The sequence below is a fragment of the Hemiscyllium ocellatum genome, chromosome 8, assembly GCF_020745735.1.
Source record: "Hemiscyllium ocellatum isolate sHemOce1 chromosome 8, sHemOce1.pat.X.cur, whole genome shotgun sequence".
In the NCBI taxonomy this organism is placed as follows: domain Eukaryota; kingdom Metazoa; phylum Chordata; class Chondrichthyes; order Orectolobiformes; family Hemiscylliidae; genus Hemiscyllium; species Hemiscyllium ocellatum.
Genome location: NC_083408.1, coordinates 104,184,466 through 104,202,734, shown reverse-complemented (window position 1 = coordinate 104,202,734; position 18,269 = coordinate 104,184,466). Strand labels below are relative to the sequence as shown.

At 42.8% G+C, this 18,269-nt stretch overlaps 1 protein-coding gene across 3 annotated transcripts in view; it reads right to left on the bottom strand.

The window, feature by feature from the left end:
- The window catches only part of vipas39 (VPS33B interacting protein, apical-basolateral polarity regulator, spe-39 homolog), a 59,633-nt gene extending 41,804 nt beyond the window's left edge, over nt 1-17,829 (bottom strand). Inside the window, exons 1-6 of one of the 3 annotated variants that reach the window (XM_060828574.1) lie at nt 17,772-17,829; nt 15,798-15,887; nt 13,533-13,632; nt 9,916-10,062; nt 6,786-6,854; nt 4,974-5,038 (exon numbers count right to left, since the gene is read on the bottom strand). In XM_060828574.1, the coding sequence (XP_060684557.1) occupies nt 4,974-5,038; nt 6,786-6,854; nt 9,916-10,062; nt 13,533-13,632; nt 15,798-15,887 (471 nt within the window). In that variant the 5' untranslated portion in view covers nt 17,772-17,829. Of the gene's footprint in view, nt 1-4,973; nt 5,039-6,785; nt 6,855-9,915; nt 10,063-13,532; nt 13,633-15,797; nt 15,888-17,755 lie in introns of all 3 variants that reach the window. The other 2 variants (XM_060828575.1, XM_060828573.1) reach the window with 2 other exon arrangements.
- Between the last annotated feature and the right edge of the window lie 440 nt (nt 17,830-18,269).

The window sequence follows — 18,269 nt, the reverse complement described above, 5'->3', positions numbered from 1 at the left end:
TAGCTCAATTGAAACTTGCAACAGAACACAGCAAGGCAATCATTTTTGACAAGCCAGTGCATTTACAATTTTCACAATCTGGATATCATCATATCCTGTGAACTAGATTAGATTAGATTAGATTAGACTTACAGTGTGGAAACAGGCCCTTCGGCCCAACAAGTCCACACCGACCCGCCGAAGCGCAACCCACCCATACCCCGACATTTACCCCTTACCTAACACTACGGGCAATTTAGCTTGGCCAATTCACCTGACCCGCACATCTTTGGACTGTGGGAGGAAACCGGAGCACCCGGAGGAAACCCACGCAGACACGGGGAGAACGTGCAAACTCCACACAGTCAGTCGCCTGAGTCGGGAATTGAACCCGGGTCTACAGGCGCTGTGAGGCAGCAGTGCTAACCACTGTGCCACCGTGCCGCCCATGTCTCTCAACAAAATATTATGTGTCATTCGCAGCAGGCAATAGGATTTTAAAGGAAAAAAAGGTTCAAGATATCAAAGTTACATTGGCAATTTGCCCATGCATCAGCTCACAGGTTAAAGAGTCAATTAAAGGTTACAGAAGTAAGATGAGGAAACTAAATCTGTAAAGGACACCAGTGAAAAATGTGATATCAACAAAAAAAACCAAAACTCCATCATGGCTTATGGCGAGTCTCCCTTTTAACAAAGTGTGGCCATGTGTTAAACAAAATAAAATAAAACTTGCAGAAAATTAGTCAGCAGAGAGATTTGGGAGTTCACAAAATACTAGCATCCAAGTTCAGCAAAGAACAAGAAAAGCAAATAGAACATTGGCCTATATTTCAAAGGAAATAGAGTAAAAAAAGTAGGGAGGTCTTGCTAAAAGTGGACAAAGCTCTAGTTCAACCACAACTGGTATATTGTGAACTGGCTTAGGCCCCTTGCCTAAGTGTAGATATATTGATATTGGTTGGACACAGTCTGGAGAAGGTTCATTGGACTGATCACAGGTATGGATGAACTGTATTATGAGGAGAGGTCGAGTGGGTTGGGCCTGTACTCATTGGAAGTTAGAAGAATTAGAGGTAACCTTATCAAACACAAGATTCTCAGGGACTTGACAGGATAGATATAGAAAGAGGTTTTCCCTTGTAGGAGAGCTCAGACCAGAGAGCATAATCTCTGAATAAGGGGTCACAATATTTGAGACAGAGACAAGGAGGAATTTCTTCTGTCAGAGGGTGGTGAATCTCTGGAAGTCTTTCATGCAAGGCTGAGATAGACAGATTTTTACACAGGGAATCAAGGGTTAAAGAAAAGGCAAGAAAGTGAAGTTGACAATCATCAGATCAGCCATGATCTCATTGAATGGCGAGCAAACTCGATCAACTGAATGGCCTACTTCTGATCCTATGTCTTATGTTGTGCACTCTGACTAGATCAATGCTAGTTACAGTGTATTGGAGAGGAAAATGAGGAGGAGACAGACTACATTGAGGAAGTCTTAACAGCAACTAAAATATTAACAAAATTAAGCTCAGAAAAAAGCACAGTCAAGTTTCCAGCCTTGGGTAAACCAACAGGTATGAAATCTAGCTCATTTTCCAAATACTTGACATGTCAATCTTCTGGTAAGATATGAGAGTACATCTACGTTTGTCATTCTTGGCCAGAAGGAATAATCAATGTTGTTCATTGGGCTGGGAAACCAAGAAGATAAAATGGGTAGTTAAAAGTACTTTATCTGCTGAAACATTGATGCTATTAGAAGCTGTAGATACAGGGCAGTCTTTATCCAGTATTCTAAGGAAATTGCCTACAAGAGGCAATCTCCATTATGTTGAAAACCGTTCTTTTTGGGATAATGTTTATTTGACAAAAGGGCACCACTGAAAAAAAGTGAGGATTCATCTTGCAAGCATAAAGGAAACGAGAGATAGAAAAGTCATTTATAAAATAAAGTAGGCAGATGCAGGTCACCAGCAGAATGTTTCACGATAAAAGTTAAAGGAATTATGAGAGATCCTCCAAGAGGGATACCTGGTGGCAAACAAGTTTATATTAACATAACAAAGAGAAAATTTTGCTTTGGTTATTTTGTGGTTAAAAATGTTTAATTTTTTGATTTAGAAAAAGGGGAATATGGAAGATTATAAAATGCACAACATCAAAAACATTATTTTTGCTTACTTTTCATTAATGTGTTTGCATGTCTAAAGAGGAGAGTCAAACATGTCAGTATAGTAATGGCAAAGCTACTGAATGGGCAGTGATGAGTGCCTTTTTTGAACAGTTCAATCTATTTGGTGTAGGTATAGCCATAATGCTGTTAGAAAGGGAACTCCAGGATTTTGACCCAGCAGCAGTGAAGGACCAGTGATATATTTCCAAGTCAGGATGATGAGTGGCTTGGAGGAGATTTGCAAGTGGTGCCGTTCCCATTTTTTGCTGCTGCTGTCCTTTTAGATGGAAGTGGTCATGGTTTAGTAGTGGAAGGTGTGATTGTTTGTGTTTGTGCTAATAAAGCAGATTGCTTTGGCATGGCAAGTTAACAGTCATGGATTAGTGGTGCTGGAAAAGCACAGCAGTTCAGGCAGCATTCAAGGAGCAGTAAAATCGACGTTTCGGTCAAAAGCCCTTCATCAGGAATACAGAATACAATCTGTATTCCTGATGATGGGCTTTTGCCCGAAACGTCGATTTTACTGCTCCTCGGATGCTGCCTGAACTACTGTGCTTTTCCAGCACCACTAATCCAGAATCTGGTTTCCAGCATCTGCAGTCATTGTTTTTACCAAATTAACAGTCATGGTCACCAAATCAGACTCGCTTTCAATTCCAGACATAGTATTTGCATTTAAATTCCACCAGCCACCATGATGGAATTTTAACTCATGTTCCCAAAGCAGCAGCCAGGGCCTTTGGATGACTAGTCCAGTGAGAAACACCATTTACCTTGTCTACATATTTATGTATGGTAAAATTCCAAGATGGCCAAATTGTTAGAAACTAAATATATACTACTGGAAAAACGTGGGAAAACCTTCCCTGTGATTAACGATGCCCTTCAGCACATCTCATCCACTTTACGCACCACTGCTTTTGAACCCCAGCCCTCCAACGCAACAAGGACAGAACCACCCCCCCGGTCCTCACCTTCCACCCCACAAACCTCCACATACAATGCACCACCAGAGACATATTTCCCTCCACACCCCTATCAGCGTTCCGAAAAAACCATTCCCTCCGCAACTCCCTCATCAGGTCCACACACTCTGCCAGCCCACATCCCACTCCTGGTACCTTTCCCTACTACTGTAGGAAGTGCAAAACCTGCACCCACACCACTCCCCTCCATCCAAGGCCCCTAGAGATCCTTCCACATCCACCATAAATTTATCTGTACCTCTCCCAATGTCACCTACTGCATCCGTTGCACCCCAGGTGGTCTCCTCTATATTGGGGAGACAGGACGCCTTCTGTTGGTTCGTTTCAGAGAACATCTCTGGGACACCCACATGCACAAACCCCAGAATCCCATGGTTCAACACTTCAGCTCCCCCTCCCACTTCGTCAAGACATGCAACTTCTGGGTCTCCTCCACTGCCAAACCATTACCACCCACTGCTTGGAGGAGGAACGCCTCATATTCAGCCTTAGGACCCTGCAACCACACGGGATAAATGTGGATTTCAACAGCCTCGTTCCCCCTCCCCTGACATTATCCCATACCCAAGCCTCCAACTCAGCACCACCATCCAGACTGTACATCACTCCCCCGTTCTCCCTCACCTTCATCCATCTATTGCTTTCTGAGCTACCTTCCCCCAAACCCCACCCCCTCCCATTTATCTCTCAGCCTCGACCCACAAGCTTCATTCCTAACAAAGGGCTTATGCCCGAAACATCGATTCTCCTGCTCCTCTGATGCTGCGTTTTTCCAGTACCACACTCATGTCTCTAACCTCCAGCATCTGCAGATATCACTTTCTCCTGGTGGAAAATTTTGGCAAGATGACTGAGGAATTGTTTGATGGGGTGGGTTGGAGAGAAGAAATGCAGTGATGGTGCAGTGAGTTAGTACAATGCTGAAGTAACTTTTTGAAAGGTTCGCGGAGAGATAAGGAAATCCTTTTTCATCCATTGGATGATAGTGGTTTGGAACTCATGGCCTGAAAGAGTGGTGGAGGCTGAAACCCTTAACTCAGAGGGATGTCTGGAAATGCACCTCAAATGTCACACCTACAAGGCTATGGACAAAATTCTAGAAAACGGGATTAGACTTGATGGATCATTTTTTGCCGACACATAGGCAATTGCCAATGGTTAGATTTTTGACAGACAAAGGAGGCAAGGGTTATGGAGTGCAAGGAGGAAAGTGGAACTGAGATCTTATTGAACGGTGGCATTGTCCTGAAGGTCCAAGTGGCCTACCCTTGTTCCTATATTGCTATGGTCTCATTCTGTGCCATAACCTTTCATGATTCTAAGCCGCTTAGGTTATGGTTAACCAGTGAGGGTCTGCTGCTACCATAAATCTCTAGTTCTCCAAACATTATCTCCAAAAATTGCTTAAAATGATTAACTTAAATATTCATAGCCATTACTGGATTTGAAAAATATAAAATTCTTCAGGTAGTTCACAGCATAAGTGCTGAGTTTCCTCTGTATGGAGAATCCAGGCTGGGATCATATTGTATAAATAAGGGATTAGCTATTGAGGAGAAATCGCTTCACTCAGGTGAATAAGAGCCTTTGAAATTCAACAGAGGATTATGGATGCTCAGGCAATGAACATATCTAAGAAATGTCTGAACATCACAGGATCAGGTATGGATTGTAATGTGGAATTAAAAAATTAAAACACTTTAGAAAATCTTTTTGAACTGCAATAGGCTAAATGCTCCTCTTTTCTGGTTACTACTTATATTACAGTGATACAATCAGTTTAGCGTTCAGCTAATACTTAACAAAGGCAAATTAAATTAATTAATTCTACCTACCTTGTAATCGGCCTTTGATTTACGTAGATCAGGTGCATAGCTTGTGTTGGCTGAGCCTACAACAGCTGACAAAGAAGCATTGAAGAGCAATTACTATCATGACTATATTAACAGAAAGCAACCTCAAATTTGTTTTTAAATCTCCTTGTCCTAATGTTGAGCAGTCTCTCAGATGACAATTCCTCCACGAAAACTTGCTCATTCAGCGTTCCCAGAACAGCCTCTTGATCAGCATCCTATTCAGCACCTTAAAAATTCATACTACTCACCACCAAGTCACAGTGGCAATCGTGTGGACAACACTCATAGAAACACCATCATCAACAAGATCCCCTCCAAATGCCCCACACAACATCTAGAAACATGAAAAATCTGGAATTCCCTCCCTAATAGCACTGTGGGTGCACCTTTTTTTAAAAATTAAATCATTCACAGGATGAGGCAGGCTGGCTAGGCAGCACTTATTCCTGATTTCTGATGAAGGACTTTGGCCCAAAACGTTGATTCTCCTGCTCCTCGGATGCTGCCTGACCTACTGTGCTTTTCCAGCGCCACACTCTCAAGGCAACATTCATTGTCCATCCCTAATTGCCCAGAGGGCAGTTAAGAGTCAACCACATTGCTGGTCCACCTAGAGCATGAGGACCGCAATGATGGCTGCTCAGCATCACCTTCTCAAGTGTAAATACAAATGGGCATTAAAAGTCAGTCTAGTTAGTGAGGCTTATATTACATCACGATGATTTTTTAAAAAAGAAATTCACTCAAAGGATGGCTCCCATAGGGTCCAAGAGGGACTCTTGAGGAAATGGCAGAAGGCTTCCTGCTTTTCTGTGGAATTCAAGTGTTAACAACATGCCAACCCTTCATCCAATTCTTCCTCCTCCCCTTTTAGATGGGGAGAAGAGAATTGCATAATCAATCACTGTAGCACAGCAGAAATTAGACATATTCCATGCAGAGAAAGCAACAAGTATGAAACTACATTCTATCATGCTGTCATCCCTCTGATGAGCAGTCTTCAAAAAAAAACCAACACCCTCTCTCACCAACATTCCACATCATTTTAATTCTTCCACTTCAAAAGAGGGGAGAGCTGAGTCAAGGATCAGGATGGCCAGTGCAGTTTTTGAAGCTGATTCCATAAATAATTTTACAGAGAGTTTTGCAAGCTCCGTAGTGAAGCCATAAGTAAAGGCTGGCAACTAGGGGAAATTATTAAGATCTCAAGTACACAATATGAAGAACTTAGATTAATCAGGAATGAATGAATAAGCTGGGTCTACATTCTACAGGAATACAAAACTAGTCAGACCCATTCAGGGTCACTGAACTCAAAACATTAACTCTGTCTTCGCCCCACAGATACTGCCAAACCTGTTGAGTTTGTCCAGCAATTTCTGTTTGTGTTTTCTTCAGATCAGTAACATCCACAGTTCTTTGTTTTATTCTATTTTCTCCAGACTGGTCTGATAGAGGCTTTTAAAGTTATATAAGGGTTTGATAGAGTAGATGTAGTGTTTCTGAATGCAAAGGGAGCCAAAACTAGGGGCAGTAATCTAAGATTGTCACCAATAAACCTAGGAAGAGAAACTTTTTTATTGTGAAGTGGTTAGGATGTGGAACTCGCTACCATTTGGTTGAAGCAATGAGCGTAGAAACTCGTATGAGAAATATGGATAAATACAAGGGAGAAAGGGATAGAATTTGGCAATAGTGTTATATTGAAAAGGACGGGAGAAAGTTTACATGCAAAATAAACTCAAAATGGACCAACTGATCTAAATTCAATTAAACACTGGACAAACTTACAATCAGAAAGTGACTGGAAATTCCCAGGCCGACCAACCCCAAATAAAGCACTTGAAGAATCCCTTTTACCTGTGAAATAAAATAAGTCCAAAGTCAGATGAATGCAATACAGCACAGGACTATCACTTATTACACTCACTTTACAAAAATCAGATTTATCCATCATCGGAATAGATTGGCAGGAACAAATGTCACATTATCTTTCAGACTTTGAGATTTAACTGGATTTATACTTTAGTGGAATATCACATTTTCTGGTGATAAAACACATGCACGTGCTTTTAAAATGTGTTCAGTGACTCTCTGCTTGCCACAGATCTACTGCAATTGCATTACATCTAGTGATTTTGGCATCAGGAATAGAAATTGAAATAGCTAGCATACAGCCAAAAGCAGAGTTCACAGCATTCAAAGTACATTAAGGATTCCACTTAAAAACAGATTGATGACTCTACATCCCAATCTATTCTGAAAAGCCAGGCAATGAAGGATAGAACGAGAGCAAATCTTTATGTACTTTTACAAGCTTATATTCATAGAGATACACATTCCAAGCATGCACTTCCAAACCCAATCACCACTGTTTCAGTCATTACTATTTACCTGCATTCCCAGTTAATGCTCTATCTGCATACAATTAAACACAATTAGTATACATTGGAGATCAACCTCCTCAACTATTTCCTCTTGCTGAATGATATATACAAAGCACTTTTGAGGTGTGACTGCCTGCATGTTGTCGAAAATAACTTGAATTCATTCAATGCCCTTAAGGGAGAAAAACCTTCCAATACACTTCACAAGTGCAAAAGTTTCCAAAAAGACATTCAAACATTTGTGACATCAGTCACACAAGGAGATATTAGGAAAAGTGACCAAAGCTTAGTTAAAAGTGACAGGTTCTCAGGAATATTAAAAAAGAGCAGATAAATCAAGAGATAGTGAACTTTCGGAGGGAATGACAGAGCAATGAAAATTGGGATAAGAAAGAGACCTGAATTAAGTCAGTGCTGAGGGTTGTGAGGCTGGAGCAGATCACAGATACAGCAGGAAAATTTAAACACATGAACAAGAATTTAAAGTCAAGATGTTGGCAGACAGGAGCCAATCCAGGTCTGCAAGCACAAGGTAGATGGAGGAATGGGACTTGGTGCAAAGGGAACTGGCAATGAGGTTTTGGTTCCCATTACTGTTTGAATACAGTGAACATTCGGACTCACACAAAGGACAGCATCTTGAGTTGGGATATTGGAAGACACTGAGAGCTAGCACGACTGAAAGGGATTGAAATGGTCAATCTTTTTTTATTCCCTGTTGGGAGGTGGTCATCACTGGCTGGCCAGGACTTATTGCAAATCCACAGCTGCCCTTGAGGTGGTGGTAAGCTGCCTTCTTGAACCACTGTAGCTCATGTGCTGTAGGTTGGCCCACAATGTCCTTACAGAGAGAATTCTAGGATTTTGACCGAGCAACAAGGTAGGAATGCTGATATATTTCCAAGTTAGGATGGCGAGTGGCTTGGAGCGGAACTTGCAGGTGGTGGTGTTCTTACGTATCTGTTATCCTCGTCCTTCCAGATAGAAGAGTTTGTGGGTTTGGAAGATGACATCTGGGGATCTTTGGTGAATTTCTGCAGTGCATCTTGTTGACAGTATATACTGCTGATACTGAGCATCAGTGGTGGAGGGAGTGGATGCTTATGGATGTACAGTATTACTAATCAAGCATGCTGTTTTGCCCTGGATGGTTGAGTGTTGCTGGAGGTGCACCCATCCAGGCAAGTGGGGACTATTCCACCACACTCCTGACTTGTGCCTTGTAAGTGGTGGACAGGCTTTGGGGAGTCAAGAGGACAGTTACTCGCCATTGTCTTCCTAGCTTTTGGACCTGCTCTTGTAGCCACTGTCCTTATGTGGTGAAGCCAGCTGAGTTACTAGTCAATAGTCACCCTAGGATGTTGATTGTGGGGGATTCACTGATGGTAACACCATTGACTGTCAAGGGGCAGTGGTTAGATTGTCTCTTATTGAAGATACTCATTGTCTGGCATTTGTGTGGGGTGAATATTATTTGCCACTTAACAGGCCTGAATATTGTACAAATTTTGTTGCATTTGCACATGGACTGCTTCAGTATCTGAGAAGTCACAAATGGTGCTGAACACTGTTAGCCATCGGCTAACATCCCTACTTCTGACCTTAGGATGGAGGAAAAGTAATTGGTGAGGCAGGTGAAGATGGCTGGGTCTTGGATACTATCCTTAGGAACTCCTGCAGAGATGTTCTGGAGATGGCTGACCTCCAACAATTACAACCAATTTTTACATGCCAGGTATGACTCCAAACAGTGGATACCCACTGATTACAGTTTTGTTATGGCTCCTTGATGCCATATTCAGTCAAATTCACTCACCTCTCAATGTGGGGTGGGAGAAACTGCTAAAGCATATCTTGTTTCAGGGTATGGAACAGTTCAAAGATGAATGGTTCATCACTGCACAGTTGCCAAGGTGATTAGCAGTTCAAAACTCAGCAATTCAGGAGCCTAAATGGGGAAGTGGGGTGGTCTTCAGAGAGTAATTTTCCAGTATCCTTTCTTCTGCTAACAATCCTGAGTCCTCCTCCCCACTATCTAAGGAGATTAGACATCTGTGGAGCAGGCACTATGTTAACAGTGGGATATGCATATACACAATGCTCCAGCAACCACAACTGTAAGGGAAAGACAGGCTTGACCACCTGGCCTTTTTTATTAGCTTAGATTTCCTACAGTATGGAAACAGGTCCTTTGGAGGGTTGGTGCAGACTTGTTGGGCTGAAGAGCAACCCACCCAGACCTATTCTTCTACATTTACTCCTGACTAATGTACCTAACATGGCCAATTCACCTAACCTGCACATCTTTGGATTGTGGGAGGAAACTGGAGCATCCAGAGGAAACACACGCAAACACTGGGAGAATGCGCAAACTCCACAAAGACAGTCATCCGAGGTGGGAATTGAACCCGGGTCTCTGGCGCTGTGAGGCAGTAGTGCTAACCACTGAGCCACCGTGCCACCCTGGTGCAGTAGTTTTGTGTGCTCATCTGCAGTGTAGCAAGCTCAGTGAATGCCCAAATGGTGGTTACTACCTTTAAAGAAGCTGCTTAGGGAATACGTAGAGGCAGGCTTGGAAATAGTCGGCTGTGCTGCATCAGAAAAAGACCTGGTAGGAGTGGAGTCTCGGATGTCACCTGCCCGAATTCCTGTTGTGCTTTCTTTGATTGACCAGGAGATACCTGAGGACAAAGAAATATATAATTCAGAAGTGCATCAGGTACTGATATAGGGGTGCCAAGATCGCCTTCACCTCAGTTGCATTTGAGACACTTTAAATACATTGTCGCCAATTTCCAATGCAACATTCAGATCATTTCCTAGTGCAATCAGAATTTGAATCCCTTCACATTCGGGATTTTTCTCTGCTTTCTATATTGGTAACAGTAATTTCACACTTGTAAAATGTTAGAACATATTGAAGTCTTGAAAGGCAATGCCAAAAAGTCTTTTCTTGATGCATTCTTGACATGGGGATTTGAAAGGCAGGGCAAAGGGTGAATGGGGATGATGTGGGAGAAAGAGGTCAGGGGAACGGGAAAGGATGAATGTGAGGGAGGGGAGACTGTTCGAGTCGGGGGAGAGGAAGAGTAATCAGGTTGGGGAAAGGAAGCAAACGGTGGGCAGTTGAGCGCATGGGGATGGGTGGGGAGAGAATAAAGAGCACAGGGGAGGGAGCACAGAGGGATTAGAGAAAAACTGAGAGGGAGAAAAAGTGACAGAGGAGGGGAGAAGCCACAGATGTCGAGAGCACAAAAAAAGACCCTTCATGCCATCAAGTTTGCACTGATCAAAAAACAAATACCTAAATGTTTTAATCCCGAGGACCATACCATTGTATGACTTAGCACCGTAAGTGCACATTTGAGAAGTATTTAGTGGTTTCTGCCCCACTACTCTTACAGGCAAGTTCCAGATGCCCATCAGCCTTGGTGAAAGAAAGTTTCCTCGCATCTTTAAACTTTCTTTACCTTAAATCTATGCCATCTGGTCAGTGAACCTTCCATTAAGGGGAAAAATTCCTTCCTGTTTACCCAATCCATGCCCATTAATAACTTTATACATCTCAATCATGTCCCTTCTCAGACTCCTTTGCTCCAAGGAAAACAACCTCAGTCTGTCCAATCTCCAAACTTACATTCTATCTGATACTTCATTGCCCACTCACTTAATCTGCCAACAATATATCTCTTTGCAGCTTCTTTATATCCTCTTCACAACAAGGATCCCCAACAAATTTTGCATTGTCAATAGAATTAAATGCAACATTGTCTCAAATCTAGCCATCTGGAAACTAGACATTTTTATCAGGTGTCATTAAGGTTGATTCTTTTTAAATGAGTAAAATAACTGACCTTGTGCAACTCGATACTGCACTGGCACTGACTAGTTATCAACTTTATATCCCCATCTTTTCCCACTGTAGGGTGATCCCTGACCTCTCTAAACCGGCTCTGTCTGACTCAAAATTTGATGGGTTCGAGAGATCAGCGTGCAATTTGTCTCCCAAAGTTTCTGGTTTTTAATTTATTTATCCAAGTCATTGAATGTAAATAGCTCAGGCCCCAATACTTGTTGGTACCCACCAGTTTGAAAATGCCCTGCTTAAGTTTTACTTTCTGCTTCCTGTCTGAGCTAAAATATTATCCCTCACTCCATATTTTACTATATTGACTGGTCATATGGCACCTTATGAAACGTCTGTCAGAAAAGCAACTGTGCCCAGTTTCAAGTACTACCTGCTCCAGAGGTATTTTATTAACATCTTTCTGAACAGACTAATTAGAAAATGAAAATAAATACCCCATCTACTGATTTGTTTTCATGTACTCGTTGTAAAATTCTCAAAATTTGGCATACACATTTACTCTTTCCACAAAATAGGGCAAAATAATGCACATCATTAAGAACTCTTTAAATGAATTATTTTATAAAATATGGCAGTCCTTCTTGAATTACATAAATGCAGATGTTTCGGCCATCCTAACAAGGGCTTTTATTTAATGGAGATTACAAACCTGGCTGCTCGGGGGCCCCTGAGGAGAGGAATCCCGCACGAATATGGGTTTTATTACATTTGATGTTAATACATTCCGAGCATGTAAGAGACTTAAGTATACACTCTGGTTAGTTGTAGGTTAGATTAGTAGAAAGTTGAGTTTTGTTATTTTCCTATTTCGGTATTTTCTTTTCCTTTGTTAAATTTTGACTATTGTATATTTGATTTAATTGTATATCAATGTTTGTATTTGAGAGTTTTGTTTATTTTTGTAAACTTGTAAAAATGTTAAATTTCTAATAAAAATATCTTAAAAAAAAGAACTCTTTAAAATAAGTTTCAACATTTCCCTGATGACTGAAAGCAGGTACGCTTGTTTACACTATCCCTATGTTTTAAAGTATCATAGAGAACTACAGCACTGAGAAAAGCCCTTTGGCCCACTGTGTCTATGCTAGTCAAAACCTGTCTAATCTAATTTGCCAGCACTTCCCCTATAGCCTTCTATGCCTTGACATCACAAGTGCGTATCTAAATATTTCTTAAACAATTGAGGGTTTCTTCCTCGACCACCCCTTACAGACAGTGAGCTCCAGACTCCCACACTCTAGATGAAAAAAAATTTTCCTCACACCTCTTTGAGACCTTCTGCTCCTTACCTTAAATCTATGCCCCTGGTTACTGACCCTTCCATCAAGGGGAAACATTCCTTCCTGTCAATCTTGTCTATGCCCCTGATAATTTTATATATCTCAATAATGTCCCTTCTCAGTTTTTAAACAATCCCAGCCTGTCTAACCTCTCCTCGTAACTGAAAATCGCTAGTCCAGGCAGCATCCTAGTAAATCTCCACTGCACGCTCTGCAGCGCTATCACAAACCTCCTATAATGTGGATTCCAGAATTGCAAATAATATCAAAGTCCAAGCAGACTATATCAAAAACATTGCCCTCATCTACACACCTGGTCACGTCTTCAAAAAATTCAATCAAGTTGATTTGACCTGACGTCCCTTGACTGCGTTGAATAACAATTTTAACTTCCAATCCATTGCAACAGGTCTAAAATCTAAAGAATTTTGGAAAATGTATTTATGGCTACACCAAAGTAAGAGGAGGGATTAGAGTTGAGGAAGGTGAAATGAGAGTTGTGGGGGGGGGTGGGGAAGAGAGTTGGGAGGGAGAGACAAGAGAGTTGGAGGAACAGACAAGAGAGTGGGGAAGAGTTGAGAAAGAGTTGAGGGTGAGAGGGATGGGGGGGAATAGATGAGAGTGTGGGGGTGGAGAGAGATGAGAGAGTGGAGGGGAAACAAGACAGGGCAGAGAGCAACAACAGGGGGTGGAGCTGGGAAAGATGACGCAGGAACATGGGTAGAGTCGCAAGACTTGGAGGGGTGCAAGACAAGAGAGTACGGGAGGGGAGAAACAGGACAGTGGTGATGGGGGAACAGGACAAGAGAGTTGGAGGGGGTAAAGCTGAGAGATTTAGAGAAGAGATAAGACAATTGTGGGGGAGAAAGTGACAGAGTTGGTGTGTGTCAGAGACAGTGAACAAGAGTCGGGGAGGAAGTATGAATATGGACAGTTAGTGGCAGAATGAGAGGAAAAAAAGGTTTTAGGTTGTAGTAAAGTGAGTGAAACCCCCAATACTTACTTCCCACAGGCTCCCCACTCCAGCTAACCTTCTCCACATCATCATCATCATCATCCACGATACCAGCAAGACTGTTAACTGCTCGCTTGGACTCTTTCAGCTAAAGTGACAATACAAAATGCAAGCTGTCATACAAGATTAACAAGCTCTTTATGAGTTGGTGAGTCAGATTGTACGAAACCGGATATATTCAAATGTCACGTGGTCACTGAATGCTGGTTTCTGATGCAGCGTAACATCAACAGTGTAGTACTGCAATGGCTGAGGTTACCATAAAGGATTCTCCTTCGCAATTTCTCCTTTGCCATTGCCTGAGGCGTGGTGACCCTCAGGTTAAACCACCAACAGTTTTCTCTCTCTTGCCCGCGGTGTGTTGCTGCCTCATCTCCTGAACAGGGAGCGGACTTAACAGAAAACTCCAAGCCCCAGCGGAAAGGCATGATTCAATTAACCGAATAATGAATTATCTGAATGAAATAGTGCCCGCCCATCTCGTTCAGATAATCGAGGTTCCTCTATATAGGTAAGTGCAAAACTGTTCTTTTGGAAGGGAAAACAAAAGAACTGAATATTATTTATATGGAGAGAAATTGCAGAAAGCCTCAAATAAAGGGTGTTGGGTATACATGTGCTTGAAACACAGAAAGCTAGAACGCAGGTGCAGTAGGTACAGGAATGTTGTTGCACAAGGATAGGGAAGCCTTACTACAACTCGACAAGGTGCTGTCAGAACACATCAAGAGTACTGTATGCAGTTTTGGTCCCCCTATTTAAGAAAAAATATCTTTTCATTGGAGGTAGTTCAGTGAAGATTCACTTTGACGATCCCCAGTATGGAGGAATTTCTTAAGAGATTAGACTCGACAGAGTGGAACTCTACTCTTTGGAGATTAACAGAATGAGAGGTGATTTCACTGAAGCGAATTATATGGTAAATTGAAAAGCCCTGGGGAAAATTGATGGACAGAGAGATCTGGGTGTTCAGGTCCATTGTACCCTGAAGGTGGCAACGTGGGTCAATAGATAGGTCATGAAGGCATGCGGCATGCTTTCTTTCATCAGACCGGGTATTGAATACTAGAGGTGGCAGGTCATGTTACAGTTGTATAGGACTTTGGTTTGGCCACAGTTGGAATACCGCACACAGTTCTGTTCGCCACATTACCAAAGGGATGTGGATGCTTTGGAGAGGGTGCAGAGGAGGTTCATCAGGATGCTGCATGGAACAGAAGGTGTGAGCTATGAAGAGACATGGAGTAGATTAGGATTTTTTCATTTGAAAGACTGAGGCTGAGGGGGCACCTGATTGAGGGCTACAAAATCATGGAAGGTATAGACAGGGTGGATAGCAAGAAGCTTTTCCCAGAGTGGGGGACTCAATTACAAAGGATCACGAGTTCAAGGTGAGAGAGGACAAGTTTAAGGGAGATATGTGGAAAGTTCTTTACACAGAGGGTGGCATTGCCAGCGAAGGTGATAGAAGCAGGCATGATAGCATTTAAGATGTATCTAACGGATCCATGAATGGGCAGGGAGCAAAGGGATACAGATCCTTAGAAAATAGGTGACAGGTTTAGATAGAGGATCAGGATAGGCTTGGAGTGGCTTGTTCCTGTGCGGTAATTTTCTTTGTTCTTCCTAGAACCATACACGATTCTGAAGGGGTTTGACAGGGTAAATGCTGGGAGAATGTTTCCCCTTATGGGAGTATCTAGAACCAGAGAGCATTATCTCAAGATAGTTGTGGGATCCTGCTACACAAAGGTTGGTATCCTAGTTGTCTACAGAGATTGGGCGGCACGGTGGCGCAGTGGTTAGCACTGCTGCCTCACAGCGCCTGAGACCCGGGTTCATTTCCCGACTCAGGCGACTGACTGTGTGGAGTTTGCACGTTCTCCCCGTGTCTGCGTGGGTTTCCTCCGGGTGCTCCGGTTTCCTCCCACAGTCCAAAGATGTGCGGGTCAGGTGAATTGGCCATGCTAAATTGCCCGTAGTGTTAGGTAAGGGGTGTATGTAGGGGTATGGGTGGGTTGCGCTTCGGCGGGTCGGTGTGGACTTGTTGGGCCGAAGGGCCTGTTTCCACACTGTAAGTAATCTAATCTAATTAATTCAATGGTTGCAAGGAGTTTGGAATGTCCTGAGGCCTGAGAAGATATGACAAGAATCACGCCCCGACCGACAAAAAGAGGATTGTAAGCAAAGAGTACCTTCAAAGCAACTTACAAAAACTTAATTTGCAAATTTAAATGCATGCAAGGTACTCACCTCTGTAAATTCATCATCATCGTCAAATACAAAAGCTTTGCATTTAGTACTGTTCCAATAATCTTCTTCATCATTTTTAGTTCTGTTCATCTGCAAATATGATAGAAAAACTGAAAAAGTTGCATTTACAACTTATATTTGCATAGTGCATGTAATGAAACCACTCAAGGTAGTTCACAGAAGCATTATAAAGTAGGACACCTGACATATAAGAAGATAATAGATCAGCTGACTAAAAGCCTTGTCAAAGAGCTAGCTTTTTCAAATTATGTTAAAGGAAGAAAGCAAGAGTGATGGCCACATTTCAGGAGAGTATTTCAGAGCCTGGGATGTAGACAACTGCAGATCCAGCCACCAATGGTGGATATTTTAGAACTGTGAGTGCAAAAGGAGCTTAAATTAGATGCATGCAGATGTTTCAGAGGGCTGTGGGAATCTCAGAAGCCCTGCAGTGGGGAAGCAGGCCATTTGGCCCATTGAGTGTACATCAATCTTCGCAAGAGCAGCATCTACCCTGACCCATCGAATCTAGATACATGGTGCTGTGAGGCAACAGTGCTACCCTCTGTGCTGCCCGAAATGGAGGAGATTGCAGGAGATGGTAAGGGTTGGGCCATACAAGGATTTGAAAACAAAGATGAAAATAAATCACAATGTTTATGCAATACAGGAATGGTCCCCAAGTTTAACGATATTGAGGTTTCTGCTGTTCTTTGCAAAGTCTCTTGCCCGAGTTCACTGGTGACTTTTAAGGGATGCACTAACCAGCCTGGTTAGCTCATTGTAAGCAAGGCAGCAATGGAAACACAACAAAGAACAATGTCATTGATCATGACATCGCCTACCTGCCACCACTTCTGGCAGACCAGAATCCACACTTCTGCCAGAAAAGGGCACTACCTGACACGTTCTCCCTTGAGAAAAGATCTGCAAGAATGTTGCCAGGGTTGGAGGGTTTGCGCTACAGGGGGAGGCTGAATAGGCTGGGGCTTTTTTCCCCTGAAGCTTCAGAGGCTGAGGGATGACCTTATAGAGGTTTATAAAATCATGAGGGGCATGGATAGGGTAAATAGACAAAGTCTTTTCCCTGGGGTGAGGGAGTCCAGAACTGGAAGGCATAGGTTTAGGGTGAGAAGGGAAAGATTTAAAAGAGACCTAAGGGACAACTTTTTCACAAAAAGGGTGGTATATGTATGGAATGAGGTGCCAGAGAAGGCTGGTAGAATTACAACATTTAAAAGGCACATGAATAGGGATATGAATAGGAAGGGCTTAGAGGGTTACGAGCCAAGTGCTGGCAAATGGGACTAGATTCATTTAGGATATCTGATCAGCATGGATGAGTTGGACCAAAGAGTCTGTTTCTGTGCTGTATAGGAAAGGTTTAGAGGGATATGGGCCAAGTGCTGGCAAATGGGACTAGATTAATTTAGGATATCTGATCTGCATGGACGAGTTGGACCATTTGTTTGTGCTGTAAATCTCCACAACAATAACTTGGGACATGACATCAGCAGGCAAGTTGCAGGACTGCAGTCCAATGTTGGGGGTGGGGGGGAGGTTGGTTTCTGGGGGAAGAAAGCTGAAAATCGGTTGGATAGAAACTGGTACGTTTTGAATGAGGGAGAGGAAGTAAACTGGGACCTGATTTCATGCAAATTACACAACGTCAGCAGAGAACACTTGCTCACATAAAACAATGCCAGTTGAATATTGGAAGATGACCCTCTGGAGGGCCTTAGCTGCCCTACTGTGTTCCTGATGGTCAACAGCAAATCTCAGGACACAGACTGACAGCTGGTCACTCAGGCTCACACACTTGGTGGAGGTCTGGGGCTAACAGCTCAAACAGAGACCCCACTTTCTGTTTTACACCACCAGGTACACATGTTTTGTTTGTTCCCTTACACCAGTGCTTACCTAAAGTAAATGAATGCACTAACCCCCCCCTCACTCACCCCTGAACTCACTCACTTCCCAGCATCAGCCCCTCAGGAACTGGCAGTATCTTCGACAGCTATGCGCATGCACCGACACTCGAGGGGCGCCGGGAACTGTAGTTTCCAACAGGATCCGTGGACTACAACCCCCGTCAGCCCTTGCGAGGACATGGGTTTCCGGCGCAGTGAGAACTCGGTCGCCACTATCCAGGAACATGAGAAGAAAGTGAAAGGTCGCATTTAAACAGCAACAACGAAACCTGGATTTTGTTTTCTTTCTCTCTCTTTATTATTGTTTTTCCATGACGGGATCGTTGGCAGAGTTTCACTTCAGGGATATATTGTGTTGTTGTACAATAGGTGCGTCGATGAATTGATCCCGTGTAGCATCGGTGACTTTTACTTCAAGGCCGCTTGTGCTCCTGATCAGACACATCTTTCCAACCAAACTACGGATTTTCAAGTTTTTTTTATTTCACGTCTCTACCGTTTATTAAAAAATAACGCATCTGTTTTCCATTTCTCCTTCACC